This window comes from Pelophylax lessonae (assembly GCF_965119305.1).
Source record: "Pelophylax lessonae genome assembly, chromosome: 6".
NCBI classification, from domain to species: domain Eukaryota; kingdom Metazoa; phylum Chordata; class Amphibia; order Anura; family Ranidae; genus Pelophylax; species Pelophylax lessonae.
In genome coordinates, this window is record NC_138773.1 from 23623146 (window position 1) to 23636577 (window position 13432).

General features: G+C 38.9%; 1 protein-coding gene across 1 annotated transcript; it reads left to right on the forward strand.

Moving 5' to 3' along the window:
• Positions 1-2490: 2490 nt before the first annotated feature.
• On the forward strand, positions 2491-7119 carry LOC309557828 (up-regulator of cell proliferation-like; the record flags this gene model as incomplete). The annotated part of the gene is made up of 1 exon (XM_082260596.1): positions 2491-7119. One exon carries the CDS (start codon positions 2491-2493, stop codon positions 7117-7119), a length of 4629 nt encoding a protein of 1542 aa, XP_082116722.1.
• Between the last annotated feature and the right edge of the window lie 6313 nt (positions 7120-13432).

Below are 13432 nucleotides of genomic sequence, written 5' to 3' on the forward strand. Positions count from 1 at the left end.
TTGTTTAAAGAAAGAGGCCGCTCACTCTAACGTTAACCAGATAAATGTTAGCCTTTATAAAGCGCATATCCAAGTGTTTGTGCGGAGTGGAGCGCGCACTATATGACATGGATAGAGGCGCGGCTGCCATCACTCGCATTTTCCTATCAACAGTGGAAACAACTTAAAATACTTCATTTCTGGTGGGCAGCTTGTTCGTATTCTGTCTGTAAGCATTTCACAGTTATGGATGTATTTGTTTTTGTCCATAATTTGTTAATAAAATAGCCTGGCTTAGAGATTGTGTTCCTTTTTGTTTTAGCTCTGTCAGTATGTAACCAAATCGCAAATCTTACATACGAGGGGGAGGGGGAGGGGTCGGGGTCGCGGGTCGTCAGCAATCTAATATTGGGGGTCGCGGTCTGAAAAGTTTGGGAACCCCTGATCTACTATACCGCCCGCTAACGTTTTCAAAAACTTTATTTTTTGCCTACTTTTTGGTTTGGAGCATGCTCACATGGGCTATCGGGCAGCAATAGACTCCGGGAGCTATTTTTAAGTTTTACACTTTTATTAATATCTTTTTTTTTACTTAACTTTTTCACACAGTTTAAAAGCAGTTTAGCTCAAGATCATATAACACATCTCTCCCACACATTTTTTATTTTTTTCCTGCCATATTTTGTGACTTTGAACAAAACAGTCCAGCTTTTAGCTGGACTGTTTTTAAGTCCAGTCTTGAAAAAAAAATTCCAAAAGGAAAGAACACTAAAATTCACAGAAGTAGTCACAGCAGGGAAGGAACCACCGGTGATGTCAGATGTGGAAAAATGAAGAAGGAGGGTGACTGAAAAAATTAAATTCACACCCAAGGTGAGTAATCTAATCTGCTTACCAGATAATGTGACCACTAAGTTATAGGTGGTCAAAAGCAGCATAGAAACAAAAAGCTTCTCGCTGATATTGGTGGATGGAAGCCATACAGCAGACAGGATCAAATTCAGATAGAAGACCCCTAAATTAGGCAGTCATACAGGGCATATACCGATAAGCCTCTCACAGATGTTGGTAGGTGAGCCCATTGAACAGGCAAAATTAAATTGAATCCCTGCTTTTGACCACCTATAGCTTAGTGGTCACATTATCTGGTAAGCAGATTAAATTGTTCACCTTGGGTGTGATGTGAATCTTTTCAGTTCCCCTCCTTCTTCATTTTTCCACATCTGACATCACCGGTGGTTCCTTCCCTGCTGTGACTACTTCTGTGGATTTTGGTCTTCTTTCCTTTTTGACTTTTTTAAACAATAAGCCAATTACCATTTAGCACTGCACTGTTTTTTGTTTTTGATCTTTTAGGGTATACTCTTAGCTCTTATGGCACTTTTCCACTGCAAGTACCAGCTCAGCTCCACTTGGCCCTGCTTGGCCCGGTTTGGTTTTCCACTGCATGGTACCGCTTGGTACGGTGATGGAACAGTTCAGTACGGTTTGGTACAGTTTGCTTTTCCACTAAAGTAGTACTAAAGTAAGTGGGTGGGATAACAACGATTGTCTGACCAATCAGTGGCTAGTAGTGACAAACAGTCAAGGCTGCATGCAAAGGATTGTGGGATATGATACCGGTACGGCCCTCTTGGAACCACAACTGAGGTGGTACTGTTTAAGCGAGCCGTACCGTTCGGTTCCATGTAGTGGAAAAGCGCCGCCGTACCGTAGCGTTCCTACACAGTACCATGCGGTACCATGCAGTGGAAAAGCACAAAAGCAAGCTGAACCATTTGGTTCCATGCAGGGGAAAAGCACCATTAGTGTCAGCAGCTTTTTTCTTCACTCTAGCGCAGTGTTTTTCTTGCCTTTATGTATCATCTAAAGTGCTGAGACATTTAAATCTTTGACACTTGTCTGTACCATGTGTCTCTGCAATGACTCCTGTTCTTATTCATTAAATTTGTCCTGTAGCTAATTTTTACACACCTGCAACTGGACTTTGATAAAAAGTGTTTGTGGTTTGCTATAGCTAGATCAGCGGCAAAAAGAACACTAAATCAAAAAACTCACTAACTGTCTGAGATATTTGGACAAGAGTTAGAAATCAAGCAAATGGTAACCCTAATAATAAATTTTTGTTTAAATAAGATCCTACCCCTGAAATTCACAAAAGTAAAGTTTTCCAACAGACCTAATTCCCCCTCTACCTACAGCAGGTTCAATACAGGGACTTTATGGCTTCTGGCCCCTTTCATAGTGAAGGGGATGGTTTATCCAATTCCCCCCATTACTGGCCATTCTAAGCTTTCAAAGCCAATTATGATTTAAAAAATGCCATGGTTATTCTTCACAAAAATTCAAGCCAAGTGGATCTGCCGTGGGCTGACCCGTATCCCTTGTCCCAATTTAATACATAGTAAAGTTAAATCATATTTGCTTAAAAGATGACTTGTTGATATTTTATGTTCAATATTTCTGTTTACAGAGAAAGAAGCTTTTATGAGTCTCCTTGTACAGTTGAAGATGGAGAAGTATATTTCTAATAAGCTGACATTGGGGGATATTCTAGAAATCTCTGCCGAGAACAATCAAGACCATAAACCCCAGAAGATAGAAGATGTACCCTGGTGTACTCTGAGGAAGATCATGGCTCTGGACAATACTGCACGGAACACTCTTTTTGACACAGATGACGACACGGATCCATTCAAAACTATATTTGAAGATCCACAAAATGCAAGTTCTATCCACCCTCTTGATGTCCTCTGTGTTCTCCTTCATTGTTCAGACAGTTTTCTACAACAGGAGATTGTCAGCAAAATGGCCATGTGTCAGTTCGCTGTCCCTCTACTGCTCCCTGCTAGTGATGGGTCACATTGTACCTTCATGCTGTGGGCAATGAGAGACATTGTGAAAAAGTGGAGACCTCAGTCACTAACTGACAGTAAAGGGTTCAAAGAGAAAAATGTAGTGAATATTTCTATGCCAGTCATTTCCTTTGTAAGATTGGGGAAAAACAAGCTGTCCAAATCCAAAACTCTGAATCAAGTTCTTAATCCAGCCCAGCAGCATCACAACTTCTTCATCCATGATGATATGGAAGGAGGAAACCTTGAAAGGAAAATATCTGAAGGACTTGTGGAAATGTCCTGGTATTTTCCCTCCAGTAGATCTGATGTTTTTCCAGAACCTTTCACAGTGACAAACCTACGTGGAGACCTGGAGTCCAACTGGGACCAGTTCACATTTCTGAGTGAAATCTCATCAGCTATGTTTATATTTATGGAGACAATCAATGAGCGGGAATGCCAGCTGTTATCAAAATGCAGTCAGCTTGACACCACATTTTACTTTGTTGTTACTCCTAGTCCAGGCAAAGATATAGAGCAAGAAACATTAATTATTCTTCAGCGTCTATTACCAGAATTAGGAAGTGAAAGGGAACATGTTGTCTTAAAAAGCAGAACAACAAATGATGCACAATTCATTATAACATTGCAAAAAAAACTTCAAAGTGTTTTAAAGAGATGCTGCAAAAATGTAATATTAGGAGATGCTTCAAGATACATTGATAATCACAATTTTGTGGTTGATGAAAATACAAATGAATGCCAGAGGGCAAGAGACCTTGCCAATGAAATCACTAGAGGAATTAAGGATGTAGCACAGTATAAAAAGCAAACCCTGAAATTACAAGGAGATCTCTGGAAACAGTTGTCCAAAATAGAAAAAGAACTTTGCAGAATGAAAAATCAAGGAGACGAAAATGCAGAAAAATATCAGTCTGCTCTCATAAAGAAATGCAATAACCTGTATTCAGAGCAATATAAACATCAAACTCCAAATGGTATACAGATGTTTGTGGATGCTCTTACTGACTTGTCTCAGAAAGAAAGACAATATTTTCTAAAATGGATGAAACTTAAGCTTGATGCAATTGCTAGAAACAATCTGACTGAACTCCAAAGTATATATAAGGAGAAATGTACCAACACTGCACATAGAAAAGAACTTCAGGACTTAGATAATAAACTTTCAGATAGCTCTTTAGGGATAGAACACTTTCTACGTGAACTGGGTCAGTTCTATGAAGCTGAAAGTTCTATGAAAAAACAAAAACAAATTGATAGACACATAAAAAAGTTTACTGAACTTCCAGGAATAGCAGCCGATCTTCTGTTGGATGGGTTTCCATTGGAGCTTATTGATGGGGATGCCTCCAACATACCCTTGCAATGGATAACAGATGTCTTGACTGAGCTGGACATCAGAACAAAGGGACAATGCAGATTGAGAGTGATAACGGTGCTGGGAGTGCAGAGTACAGGGAAATCCACCCTTCTAAACACCATGTTTGGCTTGCAGTTCCCGGTGGCCAATGGACGATGCACACGAGGGGCCTTCATGACTCTTCTAAATGTGAAAAAGGAATTTCAGGAAAAGCTGGGCTGTCACTTCATCCTGGTGATAGACACTGAGGGGCTGAAAGCTCCAGAGTTGGTCTCTTTGGAGGGCAGCTATGAACATGACAATGAACTGGCCACACTAGTGGTTGGGCTGAGTGATATCACCATAATCAATATGGCCATGGAAAACACAACAGAAATGAAGGATATTTTACAGATCGTGGTCCATGCTTTTCTTAGAATGACAGAAATTGGGAAGAGGCCCAACTGCCAGTTTGTACACCAGAATGTCAGTGATGTATCTGCTCCTGATATGAACATGAGAGAAAGGAAGAAACTTCTGGAACAGCTGAATGAAATGACAAAGGTGGCTGCCAAAATGGAGGGTAAAAATGAGATTTCAACTTTCACTGATGTGATGAAGTATGATCTTCAGAAGGACAATTGGTATATTCCCGGCTTGTGGCAGGGAAACCCACCTATGGCTCCAGTAAATATTGGATATAGCTCAAATCTGCTTCAGCTAAAAATGTACTTGCTTAAATTTATGGAATGCGAGAAATCTGATAACAAAGCATCCAGCATCCCTGACTTTATTACTTGGATAGAAAGTTTATGGAGATCTGTGAAACATGAGAAATTCATCTTCAGTTTCAGAAACAGCCTGGTAGCCAAAGCCTACAATAGTTTGTCTAGACAGTATTCCTTGTGGGAATGGGATTTCTGTAAAAGAATTCACAATTGGGTGATCAGCACAGAAAATGACATTAGAAATCAATCTGGAGAAACATATGAAATCAATAAACATGAGCTGCAGAATATTCTTCTGGAGGAAGAAATCAAAATGGCTTCATCACTAGAAAAATATTTTGAAAACTCAGAAAAGGCTAGTCTCATAGAACGGCACAGAGAAGAATTCAAATTAGGTATAAAGAGCCTGAGAAAGGAACTTGAAAGAAATGCTCTTAGTAAGTACCATGAGGCTGTTTCTATCCAGAAAGGGAAAATACAAATCCAGGAAATTCAGAAGAAATCCCAGACATTGATTGAGGATAGAATAACACATCTTCTGCAAAGATATAGACAGAATAATCGTGAAGTAAGTGAACGAGAAATTCAACAAGAATTTGAGTTGATGTGGAAGAAGACGTTAGCAGAGCTGCAGTTTGAAGAACTTAAGAGATGTAATGTGGATCATTCCCTTCTTCACCATCTCAGAAATGACATGCAGAATAGAGGACCTCAAATAAATGAAGCATTAATTAGGGTTAATGATTTACAGCAACATGCAAAACAAGATTTCAAGTTTTGTAGAGAAGATAGAATATACTTTGACCACTCGTATAGAGAAGTTTTAAAGAACCTAATATTTAGGCAAGACCGCAATAAGAAGATTAAACATCTTGTTGATTCAATATTGCAGACCAGTGATGAGTATATAAAAGAGAAGGTGTCTTCCAGTAATGATTACAATGAAATATACGCTATGGAACTGCTACACAAGATCAATAATATACTTATTACTAAAGATGCAAGAAAACTTAACTTCACAGCACAGTTTGAACTGGATATTAAACTTCTCGTTTTTGGAAAAGCCTCCCAAGCTTTCCAGAAGTTACATAACAAATTTATTGACTCCAAACTTTGCCTGGAAAAGCTAAAGCCCCAATACTTGTCCATGTTTCTCAGTATTTTCCACAAAAAAGATGAATACGGAAACAGAGCAAGACAGTTTTGTGAGCTGTGCTTGAAACCAGCAATAATGGATTACATTTTCAAACATCTTGGACAAAAAATAGTGGATGAGATTTTATCTGGTTCTGAAAATATCTCATTTAGCAGCCGAAGTTTTTTCCAGTATACAATTTTGGAGGAGCTTCTAGAAGACATGTCTTTCCAAAAGTATATTGAATACATCAGTTTGTATGACAACTTTATAAAGAAATGGATTTTAAGTTACATCACAAAAAAATTTGGCAAGGCACCAGTTTTAGAAACCTTGCTGGGGCAAATTCTGTCATCCATTGACAACAAAATAAAAAACGCTCTTAAAAATGCAAGTCGCCTAAAAATAAATTCTGTGTCAAGATTTCTGGAGCAGTTCTGTGAGTTGTTAAAAACAGAATTGGTGATTCCAGAGAAAGAGATGAAAGTCATCACTTTTCACAACTCGGGGAACGCTGTGCAGCTCTCATCAGAAATTGATCACTTCCTCACAGGGACGCAACAACAAATCCAATCAGAACTACGATCTATGGACATACAGTCTGTACTTTCCAGGGTGACAGTGAAGCCTCAGGATGAATTATTCAGGAAGTTGGTTGGATGTGGCAAGCAGTGTCCTTTCTGTGGTGTCCCCTGTGAGGCCGGAGGGAGTGATCATCCAAATCATTCAGCATCTATTCACAGACCACAGGGATTGGCAGGTTACTATGATGAGGAAAGTAAGAAGCTGGAAATTGATATATGTACTACTGCTGTGGTATCTAACACAGTTTTTGCAAATTTAGATACCGAATGGAAAGATCATCCCTATAAAGAGTATCGTACATATTATCCAGATTGGGCCATTCAGCCTGACTCCAGCATTGAGTCCTCAGATTATTGGAAGTACATCTTTGTACAGTTTAATGAACAGTTTTCAGAAGCCTGTGGGGCATTACCAGCTGAGCTGCCAGATATTTGGAAGCAAATCACCAGAGAGCAAGCACTTCACAGCTTGAAAAAAGTATTTAATAGGAATTGACAGCCATAGTGAATCATAGTAAAGAGATCATTAGGAACTGCTTTACATTATGTATTCAGGAGTTTTTATGCAAGGATGTATGACCCTTTACCATATTCTATTGAAGTTGTGCAGTTGAGCAGCTTCCCAGCAGTTAGCGAGGTCTGTTGCTTGAACAGTATACCAATCCAATCAAAATGCTATATTGACCTTGGATTAATACGCAAGTACTTATGGAACAGGTAATTAGTGTTGGAAATAGACTTCTCAGCTGTCACGATACTTCAGGAAAGTTGTTTGTTTTGTTAGAGAAAAGCAAGACATACGAAACAAAACAGAATAAAACAAATATTCACAGAAGGAGATAGAGCGCTGTTAGGTCCCTTTCACGCGGGCGGTGTGGCCAACGGAGTCCATTCTGCTCAGCGGGAGATCAATCTGCCGATCCCCGCTGAGCAGGCGAATGACGGCTCCGTCTCCACTCTGTGTGCAGAGACGGAGATGTCAGATCCTCGCTGTTCTCTATGGGGAGATCGGATGGGAACAGACCACCTGTCTGTTCTCATCCGATCCCATCCTCCAGACGGATGGAAAATAGGGTTTCCATGCATCCGGATTTCACAGGACAGGATCGGATCGAATAGCAGCGGGTGTCAGCGAAGATGTCTCTGCTGACATCTGCTGCCCAATAGGGATGCATGGAGCATCCGATCAGGTCCATCTGAAAAACGGACAGGCGGATCACTAGTGTGAAAGGGGCCTATGTAAAAACAATGTCAGCAAAAACTGTATATTCCCAAGAAGGTAGTTCTTCTAAATATAAAGGTAACCACCCACTCTTGCATATATGCTTGACACATAACTCCTCCCAACATACTAACATAGAAACTCAGATCTCAGAATAGAAATACATACATAGCAAAATGGCTTGTCTGTCCTTGACAAAGACAAAATAAAGTAACCTTCAAACTACCATCATTACATTATATATTTTCCATATGTATTTCAGAAACTTTTATCATTTAACCTCTAAATCTCTTACAATTCCTCCTTAATGTACTATAATCAACTAATAAAAGTACATTCATCTTAAATAAGAAATGTCTCTGATTATCTTTTTTTTTAATAATACAAATTATAACAAATAATACAATCAACAATAAAATGAACAATACAATTGGATATGTCAGATAATTTACATAAGCACTTCTCTAAAACCCAGAGATTTTCCTGTGAAAAAAAAAATGTAACTATTTAATTCCATCAAAAGACTATAAATTAATATATTATTTACTCATTTTAGTTAGTTTTCCATCCAAATGATGTAATATCATCTAAGATTTTCTTCCTTCAATTTCATAAATGTATTTAACTTTTTGTAAAACTCTTACATCCTCATCCATATCATATAACTATTGTCCTATTTCAATGTAAGGAAGAAATAAATAATATCTTAGATATGAAAAATTATTTAATCCAAAATATAAATTATTAATTAATAAATAAAATCTCTTCCATCCCAGGAAATAGCTATAACTAAATGATTTGAACAATATAAGCCTGTTTTGCTTACGTCTATCTAGCAAGGTTACTTTGCGGTATAATCAAGGGAACTCAGACCTCTGCAGTGTATAAATGTGCTTTTACTATAGAAAACATGCTGTACATACAACACTATTACAATATTAGGAACATAATACAAGACTGGCATATATAACAATGCCTAGCAAATGAACAGCCTATGGTCTGTAAACAGCAGAAATATGCTGAAAGTTACTTAACTTATTAGGAACAGTGTGTTTGTGATCTCCCATGACAACAAGGTTCTTAAGCAGTTTCTGGAGAATCAGGTGAAAGCATCTTGGTTGCAGGGGTCTCTGGTGTTCAATGCATCATGGAGTCCTCCTTGTCTCATTTGCCTGACAACCTTTTATATACTGTATATAAGGTTTGTTTACCTTAACTACAGAACAACAGAAAAACCAGCTTACCTGATGAACAAGCTATTTCCTATTAGAAAGGTGTTCTCAAATTCTACCTCAAGGTGGCACTCTGGTCTTTTTGACCAGGTTACTTGTTTACTGTAGCTATAGCAACAATAGACTGTTTAAACTGTCAACTGAATACAACAATGGTATCTAAATTCCCTTTGTATCCAACAGCATTTGTTTGACAAGTATCAAACACAACCTGATTTTGTGTGTCTGTGAACATGAAATGTTATGTCTGATTAATATAAAAAAAATCATATTGTTTATCAAATGCAACACATTCCGCCCTTGATTTTATTTATTTTTTCTCTCAGACTCAACACAGAAAATCACTTCATTACTAACAAAACTGATACTAAAAAATAATTTGCCTTGAATACAACCCCCTCCTATATTTCTGTAACTGAGAAGGTGTTCAGTCTTTGGCTAAAAGTTCATTAGAAAAGTCCAATCTAATGTTCTTTAGAAACAAGTCCAGGCTTGTAATACATCAAAAGGCCTTGCTCTCCACAGCTCTTGCGGTCTTCCATCATTCTGTCCATCATGTAAACACTTTTTCTGGTCTTCCTATGGATCAAATCGGAGACAGCCTGTGGAGTGGAAAACAAAGTGGATTATCTGTTCCTTCTAATAATACATATACAGTAGACCCCGAACCTTCAGCTACAATCTCTCTTCTAACTGACTTCTTGCCTGGATCTCTGACCAACACTTTTCCACCTGCCTGTATCCAATTCTGACCCTCCCAAAGAACATCAATAGGGAGGAGAGAAAATATACTGATATTTCCTAGAAGATCACTGCTGTTTATTTTGGAAGGTTTGATATTATAGAACCTCACCTTCCACTCTTGCTGAGAAGTATCCACTAACCAATCAGAGTCCCAGCCACTGTCCTGAAGCTCATCTGCCAATGCAAATATAATTTCAAACCTTCCTGCCAGATTCCCTTTCATTCCTAGATAGGCTTCAGCTTCAGATATGTCACTCTTGGTTTCTATGTCATGGGAAGCAGTCATTTGGTACCTGTTAAACCCTGTTCTTTCAGGAACCTTGTGTAAATACTGAACGTTGCACTCTAGCTATGGAATCTGCACCGCAGCCCCAGCCCCAGCCATCCTTTCATATGGTATGCTTTTGGCTAGTGGCCTAGAATTTAACAACATGACTGCCTGTGTGAGGACCCGATCCCACCCCCTTAGTGTACGTGTGGGTGTAAGTTTACGTATCTGGTCCTTCAATAGCCCATTGTATCTTTCAATCAAACCAGGATTTGTATGGGATATGGCACAACCAGCACACTCCAGAATCTTTGACCCATTGCTGTACTGTTGTTCCGGTGAAGTGTGAGCCGTTATCACTTTGGACTTGTTTGGGACAGCCATAAGCAACAACAATTTTCTGTAGCAGTTGAAGCGTTGTGGCTTGATCTGCATGTTTGCAAGGATAAACAAACAAAAGTCCTGAATAGGTGTCCACTGCAGTGCAACAATACCTCAGTCCATTGTTTCCCCGGGGCAGGGGACCGATGAAGTCAATCTGTCAAATCTCTGCAGGCCTCTCGCCCCTCTTAATCGACCCGGTGGAGTACTTTTACAATGGCCATTGTCTCACTTCTCCATACACTGTACAGCTCCCTATTACTGCTTCCTTGCCTGACAAAACAACACTGTCTGCCCCTTTATCCCACAAACGTAAGAGCCAACTCAAAAGAGGTTCTCCGGACCTCTGTTTGTATTGTTTTGCCAGCTCATGGAGTTCAGTTTGTGTAAACTCCCTTACTTCTTCAAATTCAACATCTCTGGGGTTGCGATATTGCACCTCCCCATCTGCCATATCCTCTCTATCATGTTGCCTTTTCCTATGCTTAGTAATGAGAGGTCTGGCACACTTTTTCTTTCCCATTGGATGATCATCATCAGAAACATCAAACTCTATCACCTCATCCTCACTATCATTGGAGGAGAGCACATCCTCACAATCCCAGTTTTGGGATGTGACAATGGCACGTACCCAGGCTTTACTAACAGGTTTACGGCCCTTCTTTTTCCTTAAAGCATTAATTGATTTGGTCATGAGGGCTGCACACCGCTCTTGCAAATCATCAGCCCAAATAGCAGTTGAACACACACACTCTGAAGCAACAGCAAGCTGGTCTTTTAATACCTTAACTTCTGCCTCTGCCTTCTCCCTACTCTGTGATTCTGTATAGAGAGCATGAAGAAAGTACCAACCCACTGTGGACACTGTCCTCTTCTCTGCTTTACTTAAATCCAACCCTTTAAGGCTAAAATCTACAAAATGATCTGAGACTTTATCACCCCATGTCTTATTCAAGGGAAAAGCATACTTTGCAAATACTTTAGCAAGAGGCTTCATCATTGTCTCTGGCCCAGATAGGACACCAGAAATCTCTGCAACTTTGCTTTTCCTAAACAGCTTACACAGCATTGTTGCTTAGCACAAACTACACAATACACCACAGAAAAAAAAACAGGTCTGCTTCAGTTGAATTTATAGCACAATCCTGGCATGAGCCCCCAATTGTTTTGCTTACGTCTATCTAGGTAGGCTTTAAAAAATAACGTGAAGTCTCGGTCTCATTTAAAGCCCTATCCTCCGGCCTCCAACCCGATATCCTGTGAGAACGTCTCACGTGTCCTGGCTACCAGCTTCCTCTGGCAGGGACTATTATCTTGGCAGAAATCTTTATGTACGTAACAATACGAATTTCTCTTAACCTGAAAGTCCTCCCTGGATCTAAAATACTTGATGAAAACTGCCCAAATGACCATGTCAATCAACCTCGGATAAGCTGGGTCTGGAGTCAAAGATAAACATACTTCATCCAGGTCCGCATTCTCCACCAAAATGTTCAAAATAGACTTCTCAGCTGTCACGATACTTTAGGAAAGTTGTTTATTTTCTTAAGGAAAAGCAAAACATACGATACAAAACAGAAAAAAAAAACTAGAATTGACAGGAGAGAGAGCGCTGTTACGTGTCTTCAGAGCGTAGATGCCCTGTTCTGTTCTCTGTTTAATCTATAGATTTAGCTGTCTTTTATGCTGTATGTAAAGACAATGTCAGCAAAAATTGTATCCCAAGAAGGTAATAAATAAATATAAATGTAACCACTCACTCTTGCATATATGGTTTGAATCTATAGTTGACACATAGCCCCTCCCAACATACTAACATAAAATCTCAGAATAGAAATACATACATAGCAAAATGGCTTCTCTGTCCTTGACAAAGACAAAATGAAGTAATCTTCAATCTAACATCATTACATTATATATATTTCATATGTATTTCAGAGACTTTTATCATTTAAACTCTAAATCTCTAACAGTGGGGACAAGGTACCTGCCCCCTACGAAAGGTGTCAAATGTGGCATCAAAGGAGAGAAGGAGACAGATAAGCAGAAGTTCCACTTTTTGGTGGAACTCTGCATTAAGGTAATTAGTCCAGTGTGCATGTTTTTTTTTTTTTTTTTAAATCCGTCAAAACCTGATAGGGGGGGGGGACCTTTATTGAATCTTAACTTCAATACCAGATATTTTCACCCCCCTCCCTTCCTGCCCAGGCCAATTTTTAGATTTCACTGTTGTCTCACTTTGAATGACAATTACTCAGTCATGCAACACTGTATCCAAATTTACTTTTTGTCATTCTTTTGAGACAGATAAAGCTTTCATTTGGTGGTACTTAATTTTTTTATTGTTATTATTTGTTTGGTATCAAAAAAAAAAAATACAGAACATTTAAAGAAAAACACATTTTGCTTTTTCTCGGTTATGAAATTTTGCAAATAATCTTTCTTCATAAATTTAGGCCAAAATGTATTCTGCTACATTTCCTCGGTAAAAAATAACTAAAATCAGCGCTTATTATTTATTCTGTGTAAAAGTTATAGCGTGCACAAACTATGGTGTATATCTGAAAGTTGATCAATCCTGATGTACTGATGGCCGATCTAATTTCATGAGGACCAAAAATGCCAGAACAGTACAAATACCCCAAATGACCCCTTTTTGGGAATGTAAACACTCCAAGGTGTTAAGTAAGAGGCATATTGGGTTTTTTGAAGTTGTATTTTTTTGTGAAATTATGAAATAAAATACAATAAGTTTTTTTACATACTGTCACTAGTGCAGTACAGTGTCACCATATGATTGGTGTAGCTGTGATTTGGGACACTGACTATGTATCACCTGAGGCTAGCTGCTTCACTAGGTATATGTAAGGGTTTACAACCACTTTAGGCCCCTTTCACACTTGTGCGACTTGAAAGTTGCGCGATTTTACTGCAATTTTGCCGCGATTTTACGGCAATTTTG